Below are 21,133 nucleotides of genomic sequence, written 5' to 3' on the forward strand. Positions count from 1 at the left end.
CGGGAGCAGCCACTGCATTCCAGTCTGGGCGACAGAGTGAGACTCCAACTAAAAAAAAAAAAAAGAAATTCTAGTTTAATAAAGCTGGAGGATAGACATACATAGTTTTTAGACCTTTTAAAATAAAAAATTGAGATAACAAACATAGATAGCAGAGATTGAGATTTAGCAGAATCCAGTGTTTTGCAAAGACCACTTGAGAAAATTTTTGTTAAATGTGAGTTGAAATGTAAATGTGAGTCCAGAAGTGGAAGGATTAATTTTAATATAACAATGGAAAATGTGAGTAAAGATGGCTCTAGAAATAATCTGGGAACGAGCAATAATTGGTATAAACCTATAGTGGCTTTTTGAACAAATACAAATACAGTGTGTGTAGTATTCCATTGTCTAGGATGTGATGCTGATAGCATCACATGTCTGAACTCCTAAAGCAAATCTTTATGTTGACTAGAAAGGTGATAGATTTGACTTTTTGTTTGTTTACCATCCCCGAAAAGTAGCAAAATGGTATCTCATAATTAATGATGTTAACATATTTTAAAATTAAGTTCTATGTAGAGTTTAACACAAGATAATTCAAGCCAGTTGCATATGGTTTAGCTAAATACAATAAACAGAACTGAATAATACTGATTTGAACTCAGTTATAACAATAATAGGATTTAGGACATAGCAAAATGGTAGAGAAATAAATTATAATTTAGAAAGTAGAAATGAAGCAAGACCAACACTGTTTGTTTGTTTTTAGATCTCTCTGGTTAATAACTTCTTGAAGTATGGGCTAAATGAACTTAAACTGTGCTTCCGAGTAAGGCTCACTAAATACCTCTATGAGGAGTATCTTCAGTAAGTGATGACCTGTTTTTGTATTAAAATGTTTAAATTGAACAGTAATATCTATGAAGCCAAGATGCAGAAGTGTTGATTTACTGTATATGTTTTTCAAGAAAACTGCTTTTAGACAGACATTTGGGATGACCCCCAGTTGCTTGGATTCTAGTCTATGCTCTTCCCCTAATCAACAAGTCCTCAATCTCTGGACTTGCTTCCTCCTCCTTAAAATCAGGGCAACCTTTAGGGGCTCTTCTGGCTCCAGACTTTTTGTTTCTGTGTATTTCTGCTGGGTGGTGTAATGTGAATTTTTTTTAATCACTTGTTTTAAAATCATTTTCTTACTGCTATTTTAGAGCCTTCACATATTATAAAATGGGAAATCTGGACAACAGAATAGCTAATCCAGACCAGCTGCTTACACAAGATGTAGAAAAATTTTGTAACAGTGTAGTTGATCTGTATTCAAATCTTAGTAAGGTAAGTTTCTCTTAAAAAAATTATATTTAATCTGTTGAATTTTGAATCTAAGCAAATTATATAGAATTGATTTGATAGGCAGAGTGGCAGCATAGAACTGTTTAATGCTTTTATAAGAAAATTAGAGCTATTGTAGTTTTAGTTATATTTATTTAACTTTTAGTATTATTTTGGGGAGGTGCCTTGACCAAGAACTGATAATTTAGTGCCTTAGGACTTGTAAGCGTTTTGCAGGCTGATTTCATTAAAACAACAACAAAAAATTCATCTCTTGACCTGTGTACTTCTAACTATTGCTAGAGACTGCCTATCAATTTATGTTTCCAGTTCCACATTGATAGCACTAGAGTAGGACTTCCTTTCTGCCCATTCATCTGCTTCATTATCTCTAATAGATCATGAAAGTAGTAATCAACAAATTTCACAAGATTCAAGTTTATTTCCCTTTCCTTCTGTTTTTCCCCTTCTCCTCAGAATATTGCCAGAGCCCCTGGCTCTGAGAACCTTACCCAGTTTTCTTTTCGCTTGCTGATTTCTTCGGTTCTTTTTTGTTATGTTATCTCACCACCCTCACAGCTCTCACTGCAGTCTTCTTATGAAGGAGTCTTCTTTGCCATGACCTCCTGTGTTGACTAGGACCTGTGGTGAATACCTGTAAGATTGCCTGCAGCACCCCTCCCCTCTTGATCTGAGATGCTGCAATTACCACCTGATTCACACGGTAGCTCCTGATCTTGGGCAGGAGCTTGTCTCAAACTGGACTGATTAGAGAATCTTTGCCTCTGGTCACAATTGACCCAGATAACCAGTCTTGGGATGAAAAACTGTATACAGGGGACTGGGTCACACTGTAAGAATAGGAATGCTCCTGCTTCAGCCATCTGGATGGAGGGAGGACAGGCAGTTCTTAGAGATATGTATCCAAGAGAGCATCTTTCCTCGATCACAGCCTATACTGCTGAGATACTTTTTTTCTTCATGCTAGTCTTTGTCTTTATTTAGTTCTCCAGAAGTCTTTGCTAGCTGATTCCAAACTCTGGGAACACCATCAACTACAAACAGTTCAGTAATTTCTTCTCAGTTCCCATCACCACTTTTTAATATTTGTTCTCTGTGTGTGGGTGTACATGCATGGTGGGAGTGGAGGAAGCACACATGCCTTTCCTGTACGTCTGTAGACGTTCTTGCATGTGGGTCCTTGAGCAAGTCTGTGGCTCAGGTTTGGCCACATCTGCCATAGAGAAGAACCCTAAGTGACTTAATTGTAGTGGTGCTGTACACCGACTGTGTTTGCTGTTTTAATATCTATTTGATCTCTGATCTCTGACTTAAATTATGAGTCATTTTTGCCAATAACTTTTACCTGCGCTTGAATTTTACAAGTATCTCTGGCCTCTTGGTAATTTATGAGGCAAAAGAAAAAAAAAAAGAAAAGGTAGACCTTAGTACAAGTGAATTAATAAACCAAGCCATCTATTCTAATAATAATATAAATATTAGAAAGGGATGTCTGTAGCCTTAAAGCAAATGAACACGATTTGGGTTTCTTGAAAAACACTTCAAAATTTAAGCAACCAGTAGTGCATCAGGTGAGTTGTCTCTATGTTTGAGGAGCAGTACAGTAATATTTTAGTTCTGGAGTTTTATATCATAAGAGTCAGAGGCTTACTTGATTAATTCAACATATAGAAGTTGTGATAAAGTAATAGAATCAAACAATTTTAGATCAGGAAAAGTCTCTTACTGTACAGTTAAAAATATATAGAACCCATAAAAGCTGCCAGCAGATTTGGGCTTAAAACTCAGATCATTTTATTCAGTGTCTTTACATTATATTAAGAAATTACTAAGTTGCTAATAGTTAATTATTACAGAAGAACTGTCTTAGTTAATGGAAAGTGATAAATGTTTTTCCCACTTGATAGTCCATAGACATTGTTCAGACTCTCTCAGTATTTTCTTGAGATAAAAACCTGTATATTTTAGTAATATAATAAATTATTAATTTGATCTACATACAGTTACAATTCATTATACTTGGTAGAAACTCTTCATGTTGGTAGTTATGTATTAAATATTTAATGACATTTTGTATTTAAAATGTTGTATTAGTTATCATTCTAGTTCTTTAGTTTTAATTCTGTGTGTCCTATTTATCTTACAGCCATTTTTAGACATAGTTTTGTATATCTTTAAGTTAACGAGTGCAATTGGAGCTCAGGTGAGTCTACTTTTATTTTACCTTTTAAATTGCTACAATGCAATATAAATATATATTATTAATAGCTTGATGGTCTGTAAAAATTTTTGTGTATCTCAAAGAACAGATTTTCACATGATGTACCTTATAAAGTCTGGTTATAAAATAACTAGAGATTTTAAAAGTACTGATTTAGTTTTTATATTTTCCGTAAGTTATATACTTGGAAAATTTTTGTGGCATTAAAAACCCCAAGTATTTAAACATTGAATATCCATGTACTTGTTATTTCAGAGTAATGTCTAAAAAGAGATATGGAGACAACCATTTTAATATCACTTTGAATGTTAAAACTATCAACAATACATTTATAACACAACCATATAATAGTGTGTTTGTTTTATGTATGTCTTTATGTGCATGTATTGTGCAGTTGATTAATAAATTATTTACATAATAGTTTTTGTTGTTTTCTGAAACACTGGAGAAAGCAGCTCTGTTTTTCTTTTCTTTTTTTGTGTCGGAGCCTCAGTCTGTCACCCAGGCTGGAATACACAACCACTGCACCCTCGACCTGCTGAGCTCAGGTCAGCCTTCCAACTAGCTGGAACCACAGGCATGCACCACCCGACTAATTTTTTGATTTATTGTAGAGATGAGATCTTGCCAAGTTGCCCAGGCTGATCTCCAGCCCCTGAGTTTAGGCAATTCTCTTGCCTCAGCCTCCCAAAGTGCTGGGATTGCAGGTGTGAGCCACCACACCTGGCCAGAAAGCAGCTTTTTATTGAAAATTTTCTGTTTTCCTAACCCTTTGTTATCCTGTGTTCCAGGTTTAATCATTTTTATTGCTTGTTTTACTATAAGCAAGTGAATAGACCAAATCCCTTGTCTTTTTGCTGTAATATTTTTATGGTACTTTGCTACATTTTTATAGTATTAAATGTGTCTTCCTATTGTCTGATTCTGCATTTCTTAATGGCAGAAACTATGTTGTAGTTATCTCTTTGGTCCATATTTGTAGAAGTTGCTGAAATGCACTGAATTTATTTTTTAAATCTTGAATACGTACTATATTCCACATACGTTGTGCTAGATAGTAGGAATGAAAAGATGAATAAGACACAGTTCCTGCTGAAGAGGAATTACAATATGGTGAAAGAGAGATATTGAAGCACTTATAATGCAGTGTGATCAATGCAGTAATAGAAGTTTCAGTAAAGTGTTTAGTGCCTGGAAGAATTGGAGCTGATATTTGAGCGGCTTTGGGAGATAAAAGTAGGCATCCATTAGATATGTCGGGCTTGCCAAACATAAGAACAGCCTCACTTAAGTGGCATGTTCAGGAAACATTTTTAGTACGGCAGAGCTTAGGATATATATGGGAATGAGGAACAGGTTTAAGATAAGCTTAAAAAGTTAAACTTGAAACTTCTCTCTTGAGATGGTCAATGGCTGATGAGGTCACTTACAAATTTACAGAGTCCAGTAGCTGAAAGTAAGATATACAAGCAGGGAAAGGCAGACAGAGCCTGTCTGAGGAATTGATCTTGAGGCATCTACACAGTGGTAAGGGAACGATACATAGCACTTAATTGGAAATCCTACCTTGGATTCGTGATAGTGGTAGGACTAGAGGTATAGACCTGAACTGAAAAGAAGACTGACGAAGGAACCTGATGGAATATTGTCATTCAAAGAGAAGGCAAGAAAGAGGTCCAAGAGTTAACTGTGTAATCCTCAGAGTCTGTCAAGAAGATTCCCAACAGAAGAGAGTTAGGTGTCATAGAAACAGTGGGAGCTGCAGGTAGGAGTGTTTAGATGAGCACACGCAGGGAGTTGGAGGTGAGATGCAGTGGTTGAAGGAGCAATGGATAAGGGGTAAAATGTAGAGGCTAGTGGCTATTTGTTCAGAAGAGAAGCAAGGGGGAGAATAAGCCACTGGGGCTAATTATTTGTATGTATTTGCATCGAGTGATTTGTTATTATATCCTAGAACTTTGTGTATCTTTCTGTCCCAATAATATTAGGGCCCAGCAAGCATGATGGCCTACTTGGTTGTTTCTGGGTTGTTCCTAACTCGACTTAGAAGACCTATTGGTAAGATGACAATAACTGAACAGAAGTATGAAGGAGAATATAGATACGTTAATTCCCGGCTCATCACAAATAGGTAAGGAGAAGTGTATTCAAGCTAAGGAGAAGTGTATTCAAGCTGTATTAAAAATTCACTTTTATGGATATTGAGATCTTTCCGTTTACTCCACAAAGCCTAGTAGTACTGTTACTGAAATAGTGTGCGTATTTACTGGTTTTGAAAATACGCATTATGAAGGATGTTCGTTTTGTAAAGCAATAATCCTCCATAGTTTGAACTTCTGATTAACCATGTAGTATCCCCTGATTCACCTGTTTATACCTTCATTTGATCCTGTTAATTTAATTTTGAACATAGTAAAGATACAATTCAAATTCCAGTTTACTTACAATACTTGTTTAAAGAAAATTTTCTCAATTTATCCATATATTTTTATTTTGAGACTAAGCTTATAATGCTCAATAATAATTCAGTCTCACTGCATATGTCTCTCTACTTATTTTCCAGAGAGTTTTAAAATCTAAAACAGGAGGGAAAAGTGTGGGCATTGGAGCCAGTTATACTAGTTTTAGTCTACCCCTTCCACATAGCAGTGATACGTGATAATACTTTAGCAAATTATTCATAGCTTCACTTTTCTTATTTATAATAGATAGATAATATAGGGTTGTTATGAGGATAAGATTTGATAACATGTAAAACTTCTCGCTCAGTTGTTTATTTTTTCTGTTGCTGAGACTGGAGTGCAGTGGCACAATCATGGCTCACTGCAGCCCCAACTCCTGGGCTCAGATAGTCCTCCTGCCTCTGCTTCCTGAGTAGCTAGGACTACAGATGAGCGCTACCACACATCAAAAATAATTTTTTTATTTTTGTAGAGACAAAGTCTCACTGTATTGTCCAAGCTGGTATTGAACTCCCTGGGCTCAAGGGATCTTCCTGCCTTGGCCTTCCAAAGTGTTGGGATTACAGGCATGGGCCACCATGCCTGGCCTAGCTCAGTTTTTGTTATGGCACAAGTGATCAGTAAATTTTCTCATATATTAATCTGTCAACCTTAAGTCATTTGAATGTTCTGATATTTATTTAATGCTCTATGTGGTCCTTTATAGATATTTACTAAATTATTCCTAATAGCTCCCTCTTCGCATACTTCCTTGATTGCTGAAATAGTACCAGTTTTAATGGGGTTTTGTGTTCGAGGGAGGCAGATGAATAGAGGGTTAAGTAGAGAGGTGATTTGCCAAGTAAATGTTGGATGGTATCAGGTAGGATGCTTTTTACTGCAAGAAACAGAAAGCCTGACTCCTGCCCTAACAGTAAGGACATTTACTGCTTTACATAAGAACCTAAGACGGGAGTTCCAGGCACAGCGTGACCAGGCCCCTAACTCAGTGATTTCTCTTGGCTCAGCCTTCCTTTGTAGGCTGCCCCTTTCCCACAAGATAACAAAAGGAGTTCCAGATTTCACTAGCCCCTCTCCCCTGCAAAAAAAAAGTCCAGAAACAAAAAGGGGCCATCTGGTGTCTGGTGTCTTTTGAAGAGAGCAAAGAAACCTTTCCCAAGAGTCTGTCTCATAGGCCATGGTTATCACTGCCCATGCCCGAAGCAGTTACAGCAATGGGATAGGCTTGGACCCGTCAGGACCCACACTTCATGATGGGCTTCAGGCCACTTCTATAGCATCAGGCACAGAAAAGTATAGATAATTTAAGAAAGGTGGAGTTCTCTGAGGAAGAAGGACGTGGAAGAGAATAGATGTTAGATAGGCAGCCATCAGTATTCTGGGATGTTTTTACCTTTTCAGATTTTTCATTTGAGCCAAAATGTACAGGAAAGTCTGTAAGGAAGAGAATCCGTATGCATTTTCTTCTGTAGGCATGAGTGTGCAGAGGAGGTAGAAGGGAGTTATAAAAAGCAATAGTAGGTGTAGAATTGTGGAATTCTCATACCCCGGGGCTCTGTGTCACTGTGTCAAGGAAACTGAAACACATGACAAGCATGATGCATCTTTTCGGAGAGTTAAGTTAACTTGAAGAAGGTTCAGGTAGGAGAAAACTTGTTTTTATGAAAAAATGCAGGTCCGTCTTGAAGTAGAATATATAACTCATAATTTTTTAAGGGAAAAAAGACTTTAAAGAAATACTGCATATTTGTTGAAGGGAGTTTCAACTTGGCCTTCTTGACTTCTCTGTAAATGTTTACTTTCCTCTACTGTAAGAGGTAATTTGCTGGGAAACTTTACATCATTCTTAATGAAAACTATGAACAATAGGGTCAGATATGAGTTACAGTTTCAGCTCTTTGACTTGCTGGCTGCATGATTTTCACAAATTTACTTAACTACAAACACTGAGCCTTTGTTCATCTATAAAATGCCCTTTTTTCTAGTCAAGATCCTTATGGTCCTTGTGGATTCAGTCATGCCAGTTCAAGAAAGGGGTGTGGTTGTGAAGATTTGGGGCTTCAGGGTTCCCTCCTGGGAACTGGCACTTTGGAGCCATCAGGACTCCGCCTGCTTTTCTGTCTTGCAGAGGCTGTATATCAAGGCATAGCTACCTGTCATTTTCTAACTGTTCCTCTCCCTCCTGCCTGGATATGTCTGTTGTGGCCCTGCCTTACTATATGTCATGACAACTTCCTTCGGTGTCCCATTTCACATTTCTGAGCAGTATCCCAGCATGTCTTTTCCCATCAGGCTTCATATGGGTAGGTTGCAGTCCAGGGTGTGGTTCAACCAGGTGTACATTACTGTGCTCCATCAGCTGAGCTCAGAGCAGGGTCTCAGGTACAGACATACCAGGTATACCAGGTAAGCTCTCAGTCACAGGTGTCCATTTAGACAGAAATGTTCAGTCATCAGATACTATGTTTCCATTATTTTTCAGGCATAGGTAACATTAAGATTAATTGCTAAATTATTTTCTTTAATAGTGAAGAAATTGCCTTTTACAATGGGAATAAAAGAGAAAAGCAGACAATCCATTCAGTCTTCCGAAAACTGGTAAGATACCATACCTGAGGCTCACATGCTTATGGAAAGACTTTTTTTGGCCTATCCTGATATATATAAACATACCTTATGTATATATTCATATCACAAAGCTAGCTTTTAAAAATAGCTATAAAGGACTTTTATCCTATATTTTTAATAAAAATATGAAATTAGACTATCATATCTGTATATTAAACTTCCCATTTATAAAAATGGGTAGATTTGTTAGAATAATCTTAAGTGTATTTTTGCAGAGGTTGTTTAGAAGTCTTATTTAGTAATAAATTTCGTGATTCACACAGAAAAAGTTGTTCCTGGAGCATTCATGAAAATATAGTGAAGATTATTTTATAGAACAGGGGTCAGAAAACTTTTTCTGTAAAGTCAAGACAGTATGTATGTATTTTAGGCTTTTCAGACCTTATAGACTCAATTGCAACTCTTCAGCTCTGCTATTCAAAAGTAGTCATGTATAATACATAAATGAATGGATATGGCTGTGTTCTAATAAAAAACTTCGTTTACAGAAACAAGTAGAAGACTGGATTTAGACTGTGGGTCATAGTTTGCTGTCCTTTGATTTAGCGTATAGACATATATTTTAGATGATTTAGAAGGGTCAATGAGGTTGTCATTTTAAATTGCTTAAGAAATTGGGTTTTTGCCTTCTCTATATTTGATGTGACTGAACTTCTAGAGTACTTACTGCCAGAATGCATTTCCGGCCATTTTCTAGGGGACTGCTGCTTACCAGCTCACCTTCATGTGGCTTGCCTCTTCTTGTCCTCCAGACTTGCAGCCCGAATGTCACCTGGTCGAGGCTCTGCCTTCTCTGAGCTGCCTGTTTGAAATGGCCTTCAATAGTTACTTCTGTTTTAATTATCTGTTTTCTTAAAATATTATACAGTCAACCCTCTGCATTTGTGGGTTCTGAATCCATGGATTCAGCCATCCTTGGATTGAAAATATTTGGGGGAAAAAATTGTGTCTATACTTACTCACAGACTTTTTTTCCCTGTTATTTCCTAAACAACTGTTTACATCGTAGTTGATATTATAAGTAATCTAGAAATGGTTTAAAGTACATAGGATGTGCATAGGTTATATACAAATATACCATTTTATATTAGGGACTTAAGCACCCATGGATTTTTGGTATCCAAGGGAAATCCTAGAACCAGTCCCTCTCAAATACCAAGGGATGACTGTATTTCAGTCTGTAATTATCTTATTTATTTACTGGTTATCCTCTTTCATTGAAATGTAAACTCCATGAGCTCAGGGATTTTTGTCTGTTCTACACATTGGTATATCTCCAGTAGTCACTGAATAAATGTTCCAGACATTGTCTAGTTGCAGAAGATACTAAGAACAAGCCTCCTAGTACTCAGGAAGCCCCATTTTAGTGGAGGAGACAGTAAATATGCAAACAACTAGACGTTCTGATTTCAGGTGGTATAAATCTGTGACTGAAAATGAAGCAGGATAAAGGGATGGATATGATGGGGGCTATTGTCTTGCTATTTTAGCTGGAATGGCCATGAAAGCCTTTCTCTTGAGGTGATGTTTAGTCAGAAATCCATATGAAGCGAAGGAGTTAAGTCACAAAATGTAAATATCTAGGAGCAGCAAGAAGAAAGCCCTAAGTGGGGAAACCATTACTTATGGAGATCAGTGAGAAGGAGCAAAGTAGAAGCAGATGAACTTGAAAGCAAAGCCCAGTGCCGGGCCATGCAGGACTTCGAATCACTTGAGAGATGAGCAGTGTGTAGACACTGCAACTCCAGAGTAAAAAACATTCTTGGGCTTGTAATTTTGAGATAATGTGTACTCATATTAAGGCTACAGACATAGGCTGTGTGGCACTGGTTTACATTAGCACTCAGTTCAAATTGGGTATAATATAATTCTTAGAGGAAGCACAGGCCATGTGTCTCTACTGAAATCAAAGGATTGAGGGCCGGTCTGGACAGCTTGTGTTTCACCCAAGTTAGCTCATCCCACAATTCTTTCTGCTTTGGTTGTCGATCAGTTTTGGAATATATGTGTCTTGACAGTACTTTCAATACAGTAGTGTTGTACTGTTACATGCAGGAGAACCAACACTGTTAAAATTGTTTAGGTAATTTTCATTCTGTTTGTATAAAGATGGTTTTATAAAGTTTTTGTTTGGCACCTGTACTGTGATTAGCATTGGGCTCAATAAAGGGTGCTTTCCGGTATAATCAGAAACCATAGGCATTCAGTAATATGTGTTGAATAAACGAAATATTCAATTTGTTTTATCCTCATGATAAAGTTCTTTTTTTAATACATAAAAAAATTATTATTATTATTATTTTTGGTTTTTGTTTTCTGCTAGGTGGAACACCTACATAATTTCATTTTGTTTCGGTTCTCTATGGGCTTCATTGATAGCATAATTGCCAAATGTAAGTATATTTTTAAAGAACTGGTATGGGGAAATTTGTGTAAAAGTGAAACATGGTTAATGTTCTAAGTCGTACCTGTTCTGTTTCAGACCTTGCCACTGTAGTGGGTTACCTGGTTGTCAGCCGTCCTTTCTTAGATTTGTCTCATCCTCGACATCTCAAAAGTTCACATTCAGAACTTTTGGAGGTAAAGTGATGATAATAAATGAAAACTTTAAAATAGAGAAAGCCTTAGAAATATAAATTAAAACTAATGTTTATTTCTATTTAAGGATTACTACCAGAGTGGAAGAATGCTTTTGCGAATGTCTCAAGCCCTGGGTCGAATAGTTCTGGCTGGGCGTGAAATGACTAGATTGGCTGGGTAAGATTAGTAATAATGAACAATTGCAGAGATAATTTTTTTAAAATGTTATCCTTAATGGTCATGCCCAGTTGAGGTTAAGATTGGGGACAACATTTCCTACTCCAGGAAGCCGGTTTTGATAGAAAATTAAGGACGACTGTTCTCTCTCTGTGAACTTCTCATGTTTCTTGGGGACAGCTGGCTTGTGCCTTACACTAGAGGCGCAGCTCTCAGGCTCTTTGCTCCAGAGACACTGTATTGGATAAGCTGGGAAAGGCCGAGTCATGGCAGTCTTTTTTTGATTCATAAAAATGAAATTAACGTGCAGAATTTCCTCATTTGAACCTTGCCCTTCGTGTTTTTTCTTAGGTCTTTGATACTGGCAGCCTAGCAAAACAGTTGAACAGAGATGAGTCTGATTTTAATACAAAAAAATGAGAAGTTAACTTGTGGTTGTTGTAGGTGCAGTTGTAAATATGATCATATTGACTAGTAGTAATATTGTTCTTAGTTCATAGAATGAATTAAATATTTCAATATTTCATGCTGTAATATGAAGGGCATAGTATAGAATAAAAAACACCATGAGATAAAAAGCATCATAAATTTAAGATTAACTGAAGAAATTTGATAACTTAGTATCTTTCCTAGACCTGTAACCATCATTCGTATTTCTTCCTCTTTTTCTCCCTTCTTTCCTTCTGTGACAAGTTAAGGTCTTCAAAGCCAAGATAGAAGTTGTAAACTGCTATGACTGGTCCGTTTTCTTGAGAATGCTAACATTCTTCCTACTTTTTAATTTTTTTTATTTTTTTGAGTTGGAGTCTCACTGGAGATTTTTTTTATTTTTTTGAGTTGTAGCCCAGACTGGAGTGCAGTGGCCACTCCCGGCCACCACAGCCTCGACCTGCTAGGCTCTGGCGATCCTTCCGCCTCAGCCTTCCAAGTAGCTGGAACTACAGGCGCGTGTTACCACACTCGGCTAATTTTTTTTTTTGATTTATTGTAGAGACGAGGTCTCGCCACGTTGCCTGGGCGGGTCTCGAACCCGTGGGCTCAAGCAATCCACTCACCTCAGCCTCCCAAAGCGCGGGATTACAGGCTGAGCCACCGAGCCCAGCTCATTCTTCTTACTTAATGATTTCACTTTTACAGTTCATCGCATGGGAGAGTTCCTATTTCTTTAGATTTCTTCCCTCCCTTCCTACCTCCCTCCCTTCCTTTCTGCCTCCCTGCCTCCCTCCCTCCCTTCTTTCCTTTCCTCCTTTCCTTCCACTTTATTGAGATATGATTGACATATAAAAAACTACATTTCGAATGTATACTATTAGATGGATATGGGGATAAGTTATGTACCCATCAAACCATCGAGACCACAGACATACTCATTACCTCCCAGTTTCCTTTAGGAGGTTTCTGCTTGTTATTTACAGAAAAATCCTGTTTACTTCTTTGATGCAGAGTCTCTTTGACCATCATGGCATTCTTGTACTCCTCAACCTCTTGTCCATGGTTTTGATTTCTCCCTGTTGCCACAGTGGCTTTCATCCCATCTTAAGAACTCTTCATCTTTCCCCTTTTCAGAATAAGACAAAGGAAATCTTCCAAATTCTTCCCCCACTTGCAGGGAGGCAGCATGCATTTGGCATGCATATAATAAACACCTTCCTCAGATAAAAAGGCCAACTTTACACTGGCTTTGTCAGTCGCTCCTGTAAAAACTCAGGGCCCACACTTCCTGGGTCTATGGAATGTACTAATGGAATCCTTTTGTAGTATCCAAGAGAAACTTCCTTAAAATTCTAGTAGCAAACAACTGTCTTGACTTGCCTATATTAGTGAAGTCTGTTGAGTTGGGGGTCCTACAAAACCCTTCCCTTATCCCCATGTTCCTGCCTCCTACTGAAACATGATAAAAGCATGCATACTGCTATTAATGTTTTATGTTGATGAGACTTCTTTTAGGTTATTTTACTTACACTAAATCATGATTTTAGGAACTTCATTTTAGTTTGTATAAAAATAGGAGATGTAATAATAGTCTGGGATTTTGATCCTGGTTTCCTTTTTTAAAACTTTAGTTTTACTGCTCGGATTACAGAATTAATGCAAGTACTGAAGGATTTAAATCACGGCAAGTACGAGCGCACGATGGTCTCAACCCAGGAGAAGGGTAAATATGACACGTACCACATATTTCACAGTTGAGGTCACAGTTTTAAGTTTTTGCTGCCATAGTATGCTGCTTTAATATTATTTTCCATTTAAGGTGTTGAAGGTGTACAAGTCATTCCCTTGATACCTGGTGCGGGAGAAGTCATTAATGCAGATAACATTATAAAGTACGTACAGAAAAAGGTGCTTTAGCACCCTAAACATTTGTTCAACTTCATAGTAGCCATTTCTTTCAATTTATAATTGCTTAGTGTTTAATTTAAAATTACTCTCCTTTTTAAAAAACAGCTTTGAGGTATCATTGATGTAAAAGTTGTATATATTTAAAGTGTACAACTTGATGTTTTGATATATGTATACATTGTGGAATGATGACCGCATTTCTAATTATCTGTTGCCTCTACATAGTTACCATTTTTGGGGGTGTTTAGTAAGAATTTAATTTACATCTATCTTAGCACATTTCAGGTATACAGTACAGTATATTTGTCTCTTGTCTCTATGCTGTATAGTAAATCTACAGAACGTATTCTTCTTGTATCAATGAAACTTTGTACCCTTTGACCAAATCAACCTGTTTCCCCCTACCCCAGCCCTTGGCAGTCACCCTTCTACTCTCTGTTTCTATGAGTTTGACTATTGTAAATTACATGTACTAGTAAGGTCATCAGTGTTTCTCCTTTTGTGTCTTGCTTATTTTGCTTATCATAATGTCCTCCAGCTCCGTACATGTTGAAAATAGCAGAATTTCAGGGTTTTTTTAACGACTGAATAATATTTGTGTGTGTGTATACACACATACTTTATTTTCTTTATCTTTTCATCAGCTGAAGGACATTTAGATTGTTCTCATATATAAGCTATTGTGAATAATGCTGCAGTGAGCATGGGAGTGTGAATGTCTCTTTGACAAACTGATTTTATCTCCTTTGGATATGTACCCAGAAGTGGGATTGCTGGATCATGTGGAGGTTCTACTTTTAAATTTTTTATAGGAACCTCCATACTTTTTTTTGTAATAGCTGTACTATTTATATTGTTACCAACAATGTACAGTGTTCCCTTTTCTCCACATTTTTGCCATCATTTATCTTTTGTCTTTTTGCTAGTAACCATCCTAACAGGTGTAAGATGATAGCTCATTATAGTTTTGATTTGCATTTTCCTGATGATTAGCGATGTCCTGCACCTTTTAATATGCCTGTTGGCTATCTGAATTTCTTCTTCTTTTTTTTTTTTTTGAGTTGGAGTCTCACTGTGTCACCCAGGCTGGAATGCCATGGCATGCTTACCGCCACCCCAGCGTTGACCTGCTGGGCTCCAGTGATCCTTCTGCCTCAGCCTTCTAAGTACCTGGAAACTACAGGCGCACACTACTTCACCCGGCTAATTTTTGAATTTCTTCTTTTAAGAAGCATTTTATTTAGATCCTTTGCCCAATTTTTAATCAGACTATTTGTATTTTTGGTATTGATTTGTATTAGTTCCATTTTTAATTATTTATTTATTAATTATTTATTAATTTCCTCTGTAGGTTTGATCATGTTCCTTTAGCTACACCAAATGGAGATGTTTTGATCCGAGACCTTAATTTCGAAGTAAGTTTTTGAATGATCATATAAAAGTTTTTGAATGATCATATAAAAGTTTTTGAATGATCATATAAAAGTTCACATTCTTCAAAATGTGAACTGAAAAACTATTGCATGAAGATTAATTTTAAGGCTTGACTTAGTCTCTAAATCCACAAAATCATTTTAAAAAATAAGTCTTTGAATCACTTAGAAATCTATTTTTCTTAACTGTGACAGGGCTTTAAAATTTTAAATACCAAACAATTTTTTGCAAATAACATCCAAATCAGGGAATCCATGGAAGACATAGTTAATTTGAAATCTCCAGTGTAGGGTGAATATTTAGAAATGCAGATATAAAATCTCTTTATAAAATAAAGCTAATGACTTAGTTAGTATTATTTTGTGACCTTTAAAAACAAAATACAGACATTTTTATTGCTGATGAAAACAGTGGAAGAGCAGCACAATAGCTATAATAGTCGCTCACCCCAAACAAGTAAAATCTCATGTCAAGTGAATACTGATGTTGCTATTAATGAAATGTAATACGGTAGACCAAACTGAAAAGAAAAAAGAGGAGTGTTTCTGTAATCTGCGATTACTCTTTAGGTTATGTGTATGTTGTAACTTTTATGAATGATTCAGATCTGGAAATCTTGAAAATGAGTAACAAATTTCTATCCTGTAGGCTGTCTTCCCAGCTCCAGATACCCTTTCTCTAGATCAGCTTTGTCTAGTGGAACTTTCTACGATGATGGAAATGGTCTATATTTGCACTAATAACCATGTGTGGCTATTGAGCACTTGAAATGTGACTAGTACAGCTACAGCTGAATAACTGAATTTTACATTTTACTTTATTTTATTTTTATTTTATTTTTTGAGTTGGAGTCTCGCTGTGTCGCCCAGGCGATCCTTCCTCCTCAGCCTTCTAAGTGCCTGGAAACTACAAGCGCTGGGCTCCAGCGATCCTGTGATACTTGGAGCCATTTAATATTACAAACTGCTGGGCTTAGGTGATCCTTCCACCTCAGCCTTCCAAGTATCTGGAACTACAGGGGTGTGCTATCACACCCAGCTTATTTTTTTATTTATTGTAGAGACGAGTCCTCACCAAGTTGCCCAGGCTGATCTTGAGCCCCTGGGCTCAGGCAGTCCTTTCGCCTTGACCTCCCAAAGTGCTAAGATTACAGGCTGAGCCACCACGCCTGGCCCTTAATTTTAATTAATATGATTTTAAGTTAAATAGCTACACTTGACTTGAGGCTATGGTATTGGACGACACAGCTCTAGAATTCTTCTCTACATGCTTATGTATATAATACGCCTTCTGTAATTTGTGTTTTATGTGGAAAATTGTTTTCAGCTGCTTTCATTGAAAGAATATTATCTGATAGTTTATAAAATGAAGAGAATAATTATTGGATTTTAAGTTTTTAAGTTGTTATAGTCTTCAGTAAGTCCTCAAGTTTCTGCTCTTAGTAATTTCTGTTTATCAAATACATCTTTACTTTCTTCTTGAGGAACTATAAAAATGAAAATTGTTGGTTTCCAAAGTACTTTAAACTTATTCAACAAGGAGTATTGTATCATTATTATGTTTATTGTAAAGCCAGGAAATACAGGAAATGTAAATACAGTTTGTAATAAAATGGCTCCAAGTATCACAGAAGCATTTTCTCATATAGCTCAAGGTACTCAGTCACTTGAGTACTCCTTTGGCAAAGTCACTAGTCAGACTTGACTTTCAGCAGCCCCTCTGTTGCCACTGTCCTAGGGACATGAGACTTCTCCACCGAAGAATGCCTCTTGACCCGTTCTCCCACTTTTCTTCACTTCTGTCTTTATGCAGAAATAAATCTGCCAACAGTGTAGGTGCACATGTGACTTAAGCATAGTGAGAAGGGATTTGAGATCTGCATGTACAGATTTGCGGAATAGATGGATCATGATACTACTTACCATAATATTACTTTGTCATAAGGTTACCATATAAAGCTGTCACTTTACTTTTAGCCCAAAGCCTTTTCTTTTAATGCCCTTATGTTTGGATGTAATATATGGGGGAAATTATCTTTTGGAAGAAGGACCCCTTGTAGTACACTCGGGGTGTATTTCTCTAGATCAGATGGTCAACCGAAGTTTTGAGAAGGTTTGTCATAATTTGTAGAAGAAATGTCCTAAGTTGTGGCATACAGGTGACTGGTTCTTTCACCACAACAACACACCTACCCACACTGCACTGAGTATTGAGCAGTTTTTGACCAAAAATAGCATGACCCCCATGCCTCACACTCCCTATTCACCTGATCCTGCCCCAAGCAACTTTTTTTTGTTTCCCTGATGAAAAAATCCTCAAAGGGAAATGTTTTGCGGATGTGGAGGAGGTGAAACAAAAAAATGCCAGGAGCACTAAAAGGTGTTAAAATTGACAAGTTCAAAAGCAGTGGAAAAAATGTCTTGATAGGTGTATTTTGTCAAACAGAGAGTACTTTGAAGGTGACAGAAGTTTAAATATGTAAGACTAAATAAATCCTTAATAAATCCTGGGATTTTTGTGTCCCCCTCATACTTCTGGCCTGTTCCTATAACTTCACTTTTATAGTCTTAAAGATGTTCTTAATTTTTTTTCTCTTATTTGGGTTTCATTTGGAAAGTTTTACTGAATCCGCAGTTATGCTCCTACTTGTTGAAGTTTTTTGCTCTGTAACAATGTTCCTTAGTACCCAGTGTCTGTCCTGCGATTGTTATTTTCTCTGCTGGGGGCTATTTCTCTGACTTCTGCCCTTTTGGTTCACTGCTATGAATTACTCTTCTATCTCTTTCTGACTTAGGTATTCTAAATTAGATTTAGCTTCATTCTGTTTTTCCATTGCTTTTCTGAACATAGGTAACCTTTCTATAGTCAGCAGCAAACATCCTTCTGTTGCTTTTCACCTCTAGTTATTTCCTACCCATCTGTCTTACTTCAAAATAAGGATTTCTTTTTTCTTGGAAAGAGGCATAAAAAACTTGAGACTTGGTCCCCCAGAAATAAATGTTTTCTATTTTATGATTCGTTTGCCTTTTGGGTTATATTATAACCAGGTAACAAAATCTTTGGGATAAGAGGTTTTATAATTTTTTCTTTATAAACTCCCTGGGATAGTATATTTATCTATTTAGATATTATTCTGTGAGATGTGTCACTGAAGAGACCCTGAGAGATAACAACTTGCAGATTATAATGTGAGGATTAAAATAGTTCTTTGTAACTTACCCAAATTTTTTTTTTTCATTAATCAGTATTTTTTATTATGGTTTTGTGGGGTACAGTTAAGGGTTAGGTGTACTTACCCAGATTTTTACCTTTTTAGTAAGACATGTTTTTAGTGTTTAAAGAAGCCAGAAAATCCTTATAAACAGCATACTTTTATATAATCTCTTTTACTTAAATCATGTTTATATGTAGAATTTTTTGATGATTTATGATAAATGTATAGGCAGTAGAGTTTATCAGAGAGTGTTATTCCAGGGAAATATTTTTTGTTAAAAATTGGATAGGATAGTTCAAGGCATTCATTGATTCAATAAAGCATTCTAAGAGCCCCAATAATGCAATGTTATTAAAAACTTAATTTTCAGTAAATGTTATCCTTGGTTTTTAGTCCTAATTTAACCTCCTCAAAATATATGCTTATAAATTTTTAATATGGAAACATTATCACTGACTTACCATGACTGATGTCATAATTGGAGGTTTGTCCAACACCTCCAAAAACCATGGGGTAAAGAAAAAATGCTGAGTTGAGACGTTTGAGCATAAAGGAAGCCTAAGGATTTCAGTAAGTCTGGTTATTGTTTATATACATTATTACAAAACCTGGTTTTGGGGTTTCCTGGCATATTGCAGCAAATAGTGTGGAGGAGTATTGATGGAGACAGAAATAGTGATACCATTGTAAACCACAAAGAGTAGTCAGGGGCAAAAAATACGAGGGAGAACCCAAACCCCCCCCAGAATTATCTTTTGGAGAGTGGGCCCCTTTGTTACACTCAGAATTTGTTCCTCTGGATCAAATGCTCAACCAAAGCTTTTATCTGGAAGTTTTGAGAAGGTTGCATTAGGATTTGCAGAAAAAACATCTTGAGTTGTAGCAAATACGTGACTCATTCTTCTACCATGACAACACACCTGCCCACACCACACTGAGCATCCAGCAGTTTTTGATCAAAAACAGCATGACCCCTGTGCCTCATCCTCCCTACTCACCTGATCTTACCCCAACTAGCTTTTTTTTGTTTGTTTCCCTGGATGAAAAAATTCCTCAAAGGGAAACATTTTGCCAATGTGGAAGAGGTGTAACAAGAAATGGCAGAAGCACTAACAGGCATCAAAATTGATGAGTTCAAAAACTGTTTTGAGCAGAGGAAAAGGCATCTTGATTAGGTGTGTTGCATCAAGCAGAGAAGCCTTTGAAGGAGACAGAAGTTTAAACAGTAAGGATAAATACACAATTTTTTATAATTTCTGGGTTTTGGGAAGGATCTCTCCTCGTGTATATATGGCAGATATATACTTAAATAGATAAATAAAGCATAGTAGCAGAGAACTCTGAACTTTAGGACCTTCTAAGGGCATCGCTGTTATCGCAGATTGCAGTTATTTTATATAATCTTGCTTTATGAGGAATATTCAGTGTATTCAATTTTATAGGATAAGGAAATATGTAATTGCTTAGAAAGAAGTCTATTAAAATGATTCCTTAAAATCTCAGAAGAAGCAATAGTTTATCTGGTAGTCTTTTAGAATAGCTCATTCTCTTACAAGGATGTAAGGGAATAAAATACCACAATTTTTTATAATTTCTGGGTTTTGGGAAGGATCTCTCCTCGTGTGTATATGGCAGATATATATACTTAAATAAATAAAGCATTGTGGTATTTTATTATAGTCTGGTTCATTTTTCTTTTCAAATTTTTAAAAATTGTGGTAAAAATATACATAAAATTTGCTATCTTGACAATTAAGTGTACAATTTGATGGCATTAAGTACATTTACAGTGTTGTGCAACCATCACCACTGTTCATTTCCAGAACTTAAAAAATTTTTTTTAAATTATAAAGATGTGGGGTACAATTCAGGTTTAGGTATACAAACATTGATTATGCAGGTACCCTTGTTGATGAGGTATGCCCCTCCCTCCCCTAGCGGTTTCTCTCAACTGCCAATCCCAGCCCCCCTCCCCTGAAAGTTTCCCACTACTGCCGATCCCTTTCTTATAGTATTATAATAATTGTTCAGGGTCCACTTGTGTGTGAAAACATATGGTATTCTGTTCTTTGTTTCTGTGATAGATCACTGAGTGTGATCGACTCTAAATCCAAGTTGCTGAGAAGTCCGGATGGTTGTCCTTCTCATTTCTAGAACCTTTTAATCATCCCACATAGAAACTCTGTAATTTCTTCCTCCCTCTCCCTGGCAGCCTTTAATTCTTTCTGTCTCTTATGAGTTTGACTGCTCTAGGTAACTCATAGATGTGAAGTCATACATATTTGCCCTTTTGTGTCTGGTGTATTTCACTTAGCATGATGTTTTCAGCCTCATCCATATTGTAGCATGTGTCAAAACTTCACTCCTTTTAAAGACTGAACACTCTTCAATTGCATGTATGTGCCACCTTTTGTTGATATGTTCATCCTCTTGGTTTGCTTCTACCTTCTGACTGTTGTGAAGAACGCTGGTGGCTGTCCATTTCATAACAGTCAAGGCCAGAGTTCCTTCAGTGGCTTGGGTTTGTAGGGTTTACCTGCTGTTACCCTACCTCTACCTGGTACATCTTTGATCTCCTACTATCCTTCCCTCATCTTTCTCCAGCCAAATCAGCCTCCTTGCTGTTTTTCGAATAGGACAGCTAGAGTTCTGCTTCAGTGTCTTCACACCAGCTTTTTGTGGGGGATGCAGGACTGGAACAGGCTTTCTAATTCACTTCTTTCAAAATTGTGCCCAGTTGTCCTT

General features: G+C 36.8%; 1 protein-coding gene across 1 annotated transcript in view; it reads left to right on the forward strand.

Annotated features, from left to right (window-relative positions):
• ABCD3 (ATP binding cassette subfamily D member 3) overlaps positions 1–21,133 on the forward strand; it is a 79,517-nt gene that overhangs the window by 39,648 nt on the left and 18,736 nt on the right. The window contains exons 6-16 of the mRNA XM_021707319.1: positions 752–849; positions 1,191–1,314; positions 3,479–3,535; positions 5,542–5,684; positions 8,544–8,613; positions 10,967–11,036; positions 11,126–11,223; positions 11,309–11,400; positions 13,464–13,555; positions 13,652–13,724; positions 15,092–15,155. Of these exons, the coding sequence (XP_021562994.1) occupies positions 752–849; positions 1,191–1,314; positions 3,479–3,535; positions 5,542–5,684; positions 8,544–8,613; positions 10,967–11,036; positions 11,126–11,223; positions 11,309–11,400; positions 13,464–13,555; positions 13,652–13,724; positions 15,092–15,155 (981 nt within the window). The remainder of the gene's footprint in view (positions 1–751; positions 850–1,190; positions 1,315–3,478; positions 3,536–5,541; positions 5,685–8,543; positions 8,614–10,966; positions 11,037–11,125; positions 11,224–11,308; positions 11,401–13,463; positions 13,556–13,651; positions 13,725–15,091; positions 15,156–21,133) is intronic.

The sequence above is a fragment of the Carlito syrichta genome, unplaced genomic scaffold (assembly GCF_000164805.1).
Source record: "Carlito syrichta isolate Samal-C Ts95f unplaced genomic scaffold, Tarsius_syrichta-2.0.1 Scaffold316502, whole genome shotgun sequence".
Taxonomy (NCBI): domain Eukaryota; kingdom Metazoa; phylum Chordata; class Mammalia; order Primates; family Tarsiidae; genus Carlito; species Carlito syrichta.